The 10,289-nt window shown below is 46.5% G+C and overlaps 1 protein-coding gene and 1 pseudogene across 1 annotated transcript; one reads left to right on the top strand and one right to left on the bottom strand.

Annotated features, from left to right (window-relative positions):
• Positions 1-5,458: 5,458 nt before the first annotated feature.
• Positions 5,459-5,854, bottom strand: LOC123076676 (uncharacterized; annotated as a pseudogene).
• Positions 5,855-8,257: 2,403 nt separating this feature from the next.
• Positions 8,258-8,900, top strand: LOC123075891 (uncharacterized). Its single transcript, XM_044498394.1, has one exon. The coding sequence runs from the start codon at positions 8,303-8,305 to the stop codon at positions 8,675-8,677; it is 375 nt and encodes a 124-aa protein (XP_044354329.1). The 5' UTR covers positions 8,258-8,302; the 3' UTR covers positions 8,678-8,900.
• Positions 8,901-10,289: the final 1,389 nt, after the last annotated feature.

Genomic DNA, 10,289 nt, shown 5'->3' with positions numbered 1-10,289 from the left:
TAAATGAAGGCCAAACTCGTAACTCAAATATTCACCTCCGCGATCAAATCGTAGAAACTTTTATCTTCTTGTTACGATGATTCTTCACTTCACTCTGAAATTACTTGAACTTTTAAAACGTTTCAGACTTGTGTTTCGTTATGTAGATATACCCATATCTGCTCAAGTCATCTGTGAAGGTCAGAAAATAACGATACTCGCCAATTGCCTCAATACTCATCGGACGGCATACATCGGTATGTATTATTTCCAATAAGTCATTAGCTCGCTCCATTGTTCCGGAGAACGGAGTTTTAGTCATCTTGCGCATGAGGCATGGTTCGCAAGTATCAAATGATTCATAATTAGTGATTCCAAAAGCCCATCTGCATTGAGTTTCTTCATGCGCTTTACACCAATATGACTTAAACGGTAGTGCCACAAGTATGTTGCACTATCATTATCAACTTTGCATGTTTTGGCATAAATATTATGAATATGTGTATTACTACAATCGAGATTCAATAAACCATTTACATTGGATGTATGACCATAGAAGGTTTTATTCATGTAAACAGAACTACAATTATTCTCTGACTTAAATGAATAACCGTATTGCAATAAACATGATCAAATCATATTCATACTCAACGCAAACACCAAATAACATTTATTTAGGTTCAGCACTAATCCCGAAAGTAAATGGAGTGTGCGATGATGACCATATCAATCTTGGAACCACTTCCAACACACATCGCCACTTCATCCTTAACTAGTCTCTGTTCATTCTGCAACTCCTGTTTCGAGTAACTAATCTTAGCAACTGAACCAGTATCAAATACCCTGGGGTTCCTACGAACACTAGTAAAGTACACAATAATAATCTGTATATCAAATATACCTTTGTTCTCTTTGCCATCCTTCGTATCTGCCAAGTATTTGGAGTAGTTCCGCTTCCGGTGACCATTTCTTTGCAGTAGAAGCACTCAGTTTCAGGCTTAGGTCTAGCTTTGGGATTCTTCATGGGAGTGGCAACTTGCTTGTCATTCTTCTTGAAGTTCCATTTCTTTCCCTTTGCCCTCTTCTTGAAACTAGTGGTCTTGTTAACCATCAACAATTGATGTTCTTTCTTAATTTCTACCTTCGTCGATTTTAGCATCACGTAGAGCTCGGGAATCGTTTTTGTCATCCCTTGCATATTATAGTTCATCACGAAGTTCCAGTAACTTGGTGATAGTGACTAGATAACTTTGTCAATCACTGTCTTATCTGGAAGGTTTACTCCCACTTGATTCAAGCGATTGTAGTACTCAGACATTCTGAGCACATGCTCACTGGTTGAGCTATTCTCCTCCATTTTGTAGGCAAAGCACTTGTCAGAGGTCTCATACCTCTTGACTCGGGCATTAGTCTGAAATACGAATTTCAGCCCTTGGAACATCTCATATGCTCCGTGGCGTTCAAAACGTTTTTGAAGTGCCGGTTCTAAGCCATAAAGCATGGTGCACTAAACTATCAAGTAGTCATCATATCGAGCTTTCCAAACGTTCATAACGTCTGTATCTGCTCCTTCAATAGGTATGTCACCTAGAGGTGCATTAAGGACATAATTCTTCTATGTAGCGAAGAGGATAATCCTCAGATCATGGACCCAGTCTGTGTCATTGCTACTATCATCTTTCAACTTAGTTTTCTCTAGGAACATAACAAAAAACATAGGGGAGCTACAACACGAGCTATTGATCTACAACATAATTTGCAAATACTATCAGGACTAAGTTCATGATAAATTAAAGTTCAATTCATCAAATTACTTAAGAACTCCCACTTAGATGGACATCCCTCGAGTCATCTAAATGATCACGTGATCCAAATCAACTAAACCATGTCCGGTCATCACGTGAGATGGAGTAGTCTTCAATGGTGAACATCTCTATGTTGATCATATCTACTATATGATTCACGTTCGACCTTTCCGTCTCCAGTGTTCCGAAACCATGTCTGTATATGCTAGGCTCGTCAAGTTTAACCCGAGTATTCCGCATGTGCAAAACTGTCTTGCACCCATTGTATATGAACGTAGAGCCTATCACACCCGATCATCACGTGGTGTCTCAGCACGAAGAACTTCCGCAACGGTGCATACTCAGGGAGAACACTTATACCTTGAAATTTTATTAAGGGATCATCTTATAATGCTACCGCCGTACTAAGCAAAATAAGATGCATAAAAGATAAACATCACATGCAATCAAAATATGTGACATGATATGGCCATTATCATCTTGTGCCTTTGATCTCCATCTCCAAAGCACCGTCATGATCTCCATCGTCACCGGCTTGACACCTTGATCTCCATCGTAGCGTCGTGGTCGTCTCGCCAACTATTGCTTCTACAACTATCGCTAACGCATAGTGATAAAGCAAAGCAGTTACATGACATGTGCATCTCATACAATAAAGCGACAACCATAAGGCTCCTGCCAGTTGCCGTTAACTTTTACAAAACATGATCATCTCATACAACAATGTATATCACATCATGTCTTGACCATATCACATCACAACATGCTCTGCAAAAACAAGTTAGACGTCCTCTACTTTGTTGTTGCAAGTTTTACGTGGCTGCTACGGGCTTCTAGCAAGAACCGTTCTTACCTACGCATCAAAACCACAACGGTATTTCGTCAATTTTGCTGTTTTAACCTTCAACAAGGACCGGCCGTAGTCAAATTCGATTCAACTAAAGTTGGAGAAGCAGACACCCGCCAGCCACCTTTATGCAAAACAAGTTATATGTCTGTCGGTAGAACCGGTCTCATGAACGCGGTCATGTAAGGATGGTCCGGGCCGCTTCATCCAACAATACAGCCGAATCAAAATAAGACGTTGGTGGTAAGAAGTATGACTATCATCGCCCACAACTCTTTGTGTTCTACTCATGCATATCATCAATGCATAGACCTGGCTCTGATACAACTGTTGGGGAACGTAGCATGCAATTTAAAAAATTTCCTACGCTCATGCAAGATCTATCTAGGAGATGCATAGCAACGAGAGGGGGAGAGTGTGTCCATTTACCCTCGTAGACCGAAAGCGGAAGCATTAGCTTAACACGCTTGATGTAGTCGAACGTCTTCTCGATCCAACCGATCAAGCACCGAACATACGGCACCTCCGAGTTCTGCACACGTTCAGCTCGATGACATCCCTCGAACTCTTGATCCAGCAAAGTGTCGAGGGAGAGTTTCGTCAGCACGACGGCGTGGTGACGGCGATGGTGAAGTAATCTGCGCAGGGCTTCGCCTAAGCAGTACGACAATATGACCGGAGGAGTAAACGGTGGAGGGGGCACCGCACACGGCTAAGAACAATATATGTCCTTTGGGGTGCCCCCCCCGCCCCCGTATATAAAGGAGGAGAGGGGAGGAGGCCGGCCTAGGGCGCGCCCCAAGTGGGGGGAGTCCTAATAGGACTCCTAGTCCGATTCGGCCCCCCTTCCCTTTTATCGGAGGGGGAAAGAGGGAAGGAGAGGGAGAGGGAGAAGGAAAGGGGGGGGGGGGGGCGCCCCCTCCCCTTGTCCAATTCGGACTCCCCATGGGGGGGGTGGCATGCCACCCCCTTGCGGGCTGCCTTGCCTCTCCCCTATGGCCCATGTGGCCCATTACTTCCCCTCTCGGGGTTCCGATAACCTCCCGGTACTCTGATAAATATCCGAAACGCTCAGAAACCATTCCGATGTCCGAGAATACTATCGTCCAATATATCAATCTTTACCTCTCTACCATTTCGAGACTCCTCGTCATGTCCGTGATCTCATCCGGGACTCCGAACAATCTTCGGTCACCAAAACACATAACTCATAATACAAATGGTCATTGAACGTTAAGCGTGCAAACCCTATGGGTTTGAGAAATATGTAGACATGACCGAGACACCTCTCCGGTCAATAACCAATAGCGGAACTTGGATGCTCATATTGGTTCCCTCGTATTCTACGAAGATCTTTATCGGTCGAACCGTTATGACAACATACGTTATTCCCTTTGTCATTGGTATGTTACTTGCCCGAGATTCGATCATCGGTATCCTCATACCTAGTTCAATCTCGTTACCGGCAAGTCTCTTTACTCGTTCCGTAATGCATCATCCCGTAACTAAATCATTAGTCACATTGCTTCCAAGGCTTATTATGATGTGCATTACCGAGAGGGCCTAGAGATACCTCTCCGATACTCGGAGTGACAAATCCTAATTTCGATCTATGCCAACCCAACAAAACACCTTCGGAGATACCTGTAGAGCATCTTTATAATCACCCATCTACGTTGTGACATTTGATAGCACACAAGGTATTCCTCCGGTATTTGGGAGTTGCATAATCTCATAGTCAAAGGAACATGTACAAGTCACGAAAAAAGCAATAGCAATAAAACTTAACGATCATTATGCTAAGCTAACGGATGGGTCTTGTCCATCACATCATTCTCCTAATGATGTGATCCCGTTCATCAAATGACAACACATGTCTATGGTTAGGAAACGTAACCATTTTTGATTAACGAGCTAGTCTAGTAGAGGCTTACTAGGGACACTGTGTTTTGTCTATGTATCCACACATGTATCAAGTTTCCGGTTAATAAAATTCTAGCATGAATAATAAACACTTATCATGATATAAGGAAATATAAAATAACAACTTTATTATTGCCTCTAGGGCATATTTCCTTCAATATGTGCTACCTGCTGAAAGAGAAAAGAGAAAAAAGATAGAAGTTATATTCACACTCTTAGAGAAAACATTGCACGACATTCGATTCATCCAAAACATGGAGGAGAAAAATTATATCCTATGATGTTCGTGAAATACAATTTCCGATTGCAATCCCCCATTTCTCATTCAAAAGTCCCTTACTCCCTACAGGGCCTTGAGTTTTGGTATTCCTAACAACCTGCTTTCTACAAGTAGTGTTTTTACAAGACAAAGTCATCTAATTATTTTAGATGCTAGACCGGGCTCTAGCATGGGCTGATGACTAGTTTTCTTAATTAAAAGATGATCTCTTAGTAACAATATCTCTCACCACATATTTAGGCATGTCTAGTTATTAATGACAAGACTAGCAGATAGCTTATTTTGCATGATACTTTATTCTCACTACTAGATAGCGTTTCAGGCTTAGGATAAGACTATCTTATGAGCCGTCCTACTAGAGGAGATGGAGCACACAAGACACAACCATCTATGCAGGTACAACTTGTCATAGATATTCATGGAGGAACACGGGAGAGCTAGCAGTGTAACAAAAGAAGCCACCATGCTGACTAATGAAAAAGGAAGGAAAGTAATGGTGGAGCTCCACCCATGCCGACAACGGCGATAGCCGCCGTGCACGGACGGGAGCTCCGACAACTAACAACAGCATAGACATGCCACGTTTAGGGGGAAAGAGAAAGGCAGAGGTGGCAAAAAGGCGATTTAGAGATCACCCATTCCGAGGTCCCTTTTGAGGCAGTTGGGACACGGGCCAAGCTCGCGGTGGAGCAGCACCTTGAGCTCGGAGGACGCCTCCTCCCTGCTGCGGTCGTCGGCGCCGCCGTCCATCGCCTTCTTGACGGCCGTAAAGATGGGTTTCCACCGGTGGGGGTTGGCCTCCACCTCATGGAGTCATGGTTCAGCACCGCGAGCGCCTGCTTCACTTGCTTCACCGCCTCGGAGTTGGTGCTGGCCAGGTCGAAACGGGCGACCGCCCCGAGGGGCTGTACCATTGGCCTCCTTCCGCAGCTGCGCGTCGTCGTCCGTAGCGGCCACTGTGCTGATGCTGTTGCTGACGGCGAACGCAAGCACAAGGAAGAAGAGGTGGAAGGCAGCCATGGCAGTTAAGTACAGTGTACATCGATCCATCTCTTGAACAAGGACGCTAAGAATATATGGTGTGGTGGCAGTGACAACGCGGATCGCATTGCACACCTCAAAGCGACGTGAGTGGCAGAAGAAATCATGTGAGTGGGCGGCTTTTTGACTGCTTGATCTCGCCCATGTTCAAACTTGCTGCAGCAGGCGCGTGGAGAGAAGACGTGCAGGATGCGATGTGACTATGTGAGTACTACGTACGTGATAAAGTGGTCCGAATGGCGAAAATTACAAATGCTGCAGGAGAGGATAGAGAGGAGACACAGCTATCCTCGCATTGCTTGTTTCACTCACTTGTACTCCCTCCATCCTATAATGTAACGGTTGTATGAATTATAGTGCAGGAGAGGATAGATAGGAGACACAGCTAGCCTCACATTGCTTGTTTCACTAGCTTGTACTCCCTCGTACCACAATGTAAGACGTTTTCTGCAAGCTAGTCTTACATTTTGGGACGGAGGAAGTATATTTTAAAACTGTTTGAAGATCACTCATCACCCCTGTCGTACATAAACCAGACATGATGGTAGATATCCTAGCTATGAAGTACGTGGTGGAATAAAGTTTCATCCAAATAATTTTGGGCTGACACTAATAAATCACTAATAAACCAGACATGATGGTAGAAACCGCGTCAAAGAATTATGTCGGTCGGTTGGCAATTAAAACCGACAATAGTTTCATTGCAGCTGTTGTTCACCGAGACCGACAGCATGACCACAGTTGATCCCGCCAACTTACTGGTTGAAATAATCCAGGCCAAAAAGGCCAATTAACTGACTCTATGTTATTCTCCTCAGTGGGAACCCTAATCTCTCCCTTACAATCTCCCACCTCCTACTCCCGCATGACACAATGACGTAGGTGCCCAACATAAGCAAAATCACCCCTTGCCCGGGCCTGGCCATGTGAGGTCGGTCGGTAGCCAAGCAGCCGAGGATGCCGCAGCGGCGCCACATGGCGAGGCGGTAGCTTCCACCCACACCCATCGCTCAGATGTAAATCAATAGGCACCACATGGTTATGTCAGCTATGTCCAGCTGTCTTTGATTTGTTGTGTTGCTAGAATCATCCTATCTGAGCATAGGTCCATAATACATTATTTGTGTAACACTCCGTAAATATGTTTGCTACCCGCCCATCCCTCAATGTGAATTTTTTGGTTCTAAATAAAGACTCTGGAAGTAGAGTTTTTTTCCTAAATAATAATCAGCAACTACTCCCTCCATCCGAAAATACTTGTCATCAAAATGGACAAAAAGGGATGTATGTAGAACTAAAATACATCTAGATACATTCCCTTTTATTCATTTTGATGACAAGTATTTCCGGACGAAGGGAGTATTAATTTCCCACACATATATAGCACCATAGCAGCTAAAAAAGCACTTTTTCCACATTTTTTTCGAAAAGAAGGATTACACCTGGCCTCTGCATCAAGCCGTGCACACAACCATATTGAAATGATTTAAGTATCAAGGTGCCAAGAACATCTCATGTGTACATGAACAACCGTAAGCACATATAACAACAAACATATTCATATAGGTACATCCGTTGACAAGTTCCAAGTTCATAACGAAATCACATCATGCACGCTCAGTTCACAGAACAACCATCAGGTACAAATTTAGAAATATAGAAGGTACCCAACCTATAACTATCTGAACACATACGTTAACGTCTTGCATGATCAACTCTTGATTCTCTTGTTGAGGCGCTTATCTGCAAACACATTGTAAGTTCGTAACCTGAATATCGAGGGACACAAACTATTTCTAAGCATACCTAAATGTAACTTCAGACCCAAAGTACCTAAATGTAAATTCTTTTACGAGTATTACTAGCATTTCCCTTTAACCTTATTTTCAGTTGATCGAAAGTACCTAAATGTAACTTCAGACCCAAAGTGCATGTTTAGATGCATAAAACTGGAGCAGTGAACGAAACAGGCAAAACTCCGCTGGCCCGTTATTCCTATCTGTTACTCTGTCCCAAATTACCGGTCATAGATTTGTCTATATACAAATGTACCTAAGACTAAAAACATATTTTAACAAATCTAAGGCAATTAATTATCTAGTGCCACATAGTTCAGACTGCTAGCCTGAAGCAATTGAGAGGAAAACTATGGAACCACAGAACGAGTCAAACCGTCCGGGTCACCTTATCACATCCGCGTGAAGCAAAAGCTGCAGCAGGCATAACAGGTTGGAACATGGGCGCGAGAGCCGCTCCATCTGTCCTCGATCAGCCACACTTTCTGCCAGTCAATCACGCTGCTTTCATGCAAGCCTCAACTGACCCCCAGTCGCAGTTGGGCAATGCGTTCTTGGTGCCACTGCCACCACACCATATATACTTGGCTTCCTCGTTGTGCAATGCACTAGTCTAGTATACTTACTTTCCATGGCGGCGTCCCACCAGCTACTCGTCTTCCTCCTTGTGGCGCTCGCCGCCAGCGGCAGCAACGGCGCCGTCGCCGCTGCGGGCGACGATGACGATGTGCAGCTGCGGAAGGTAGCCCTGTCACAGGCCATCGAGGTCCTTTCCCGCTACCGCCCGGAGACCACCGATGCCGAGACCCTGAAGCGGGCCGTGGCGGTGGTGAACCGGGAGGCGCAGGGGTACTGGAAGCCCATCTTCAACAACGTCAACAAGGTGATGCACAGCGGCGTCGACGACTGCACCAAGGACGAGGCGTTCGCCACGGCCAAGGCGCTGCTCAACCGCGAGCTCGGCCAAGGCCCAGACGCCATCAAGATGGACTTCGAGTACGTGTGACCTGCGTGCAGGCATGACACATCCCCACCTCTGGCTTTTTTTTTTCTTTTCCCTTCGGCCTTAGCGTGCCCTGTCTCCGTCTGTGGTGTTGTTAGTTCGGGTGCTCCCTGCGGCCTGTCGCAGTTGTCCGAGCCTTCGGCTTCCTTGTTGACGCCTGTTGCCATTGTGCTTGCCTGTAGTTTGTGTTCCCTTAATCAGCGAGGTGGGTAAGGTTATTTCGTTACTCCCTGTGTTCATCACCTCATGTCTTCTCTACCGATTATTCCATGCAACAAACTTGAGCTCTAGTTGTGTGATCCAAGAGACTGAACTTCATGGCTATTTTTGTATCTAAGACTTTGCATGCATTGTGTGCTCTGGCTCTGGAGTCCATGTTGTTCTTCATGTTCGTCCATGTTTGCTATGCAACCAAATCCTATATTTATGGAACCTTTTTGAGGAAAATGCTATTCTCTTTAAATAAACAGGGAATTGCGCTAGAGTACACAATATTTGTGGCTAGGTAACAAAAAAATCAACAACAATAGGGGATTTGCAAAAACACAACTCTGGGAGACTAACTAATTACTAACAACAACATAATTTTCTCTGATTAGTCTCTTAATGAGAAATACAACGTGTGAATCCATGTGTTAAGTGACTCGAGGATGACTTACAAAAACTGTCAAAACTTTAAAATGGGTAAGAAAAATAGGCTGAAAATTTCAGAAAATGATCAGCGAAGATTGGTTGAATTACTAGAAATTTTCAGATTTAAAATACAGTTTATATAAAACTTTAAATATTCGCCCCCCACCGCCGCGTCGCCAAACCCCGTACCCTTCGGCGGCTCGCCGTCCCATGTTGCATGCGGCTCGCCTCATCGAGCCGCGACACCTCGAGGTCGGCGGCCCCAGCTCTCCTGCTCCCTCCCCTCAGCCTTCGCCACGCGACATCTCACTGGATGCCGTCGTGCGCTCGCCGCCGCAATCCCCTCCTCCGGCAGTGGAGCTGCTTGACCACCCGCAACCGGTGCCCGTCGCGGCCGCCCCGGTCGCTCCGCCGCTCCTCCTCCCACGGGACCTGCCTTCCTCGCGCAGCTCCTCGCGCCGCTCGGCCTCGTCCGAGTCGGACGTCTCCTCCGGGAGCCGGGTCTCGGTGGCGGCCGAGTCGCAGCGCCCCGATGTTATGGATGTCTTCATGCCCGCGGGTGACCTGGAGGGTGCGCTACGCCTCGCCGTCGTCTCTATCGAGCCTCCCAACGCGTTCATCCAAGCGGCTATGATGCGGGACCTCGGGCACCTCTCCTTCGACACGGTGCCCTCGTCGGTGGGGGTGTGCTACCTCCGCTTCGCCTCCTAGGCAGCTCGGGAGGAAGCCATCAACCGCCAGCCTCTGGACTACCAGGGCGTGCGCATCGACCTCCATCGCGAGGAGCTGTACGGGCGGGAGCCGCAGCGCGCGCGCCAGTGCGCTCTCTTGGCGGCCACGGGCTTCCCCGCCGAGTTCGTCACGCCAACCTGCATCCCTGCCGCCTTCTCCGGCTTCGGGCGCGTCCTGGAGGTCGACCCGCGTGCCCTCTCCGGGCACGAACTCGCCACGATCCGCGCGGTCGTCCTTCTGGAGCGGACGC

This window comes from Triticum aestivum, chromosome 3D (assembly GCF_018294505.1).
Source record: "Triticum aestivum cultivar Chinese Spring chromosome 3D, IWGSC CS RefSeq v2.1, whole genome shotgun sequence".
Taxonomy (NCBI): Eukaryota; Viridiplantae; Streptophyta; class Magnoliopsida; order Poales; family Poaceae; genus Triticum; species Triticum aestivum.
This window is presented reverse-complemented; position numbering and strand designations above follow the sequence as displayed.

What these genes read in the sequence shown, in the direction of transcription:
- LOC123075891 (XM_044498394.1), top strand. Translation starts at nt 8,303, where the DNA reads ATGGCGGCGTCCCACCAGCTACTCGTCTTCCTCCTTGTGGCGCTCGCC.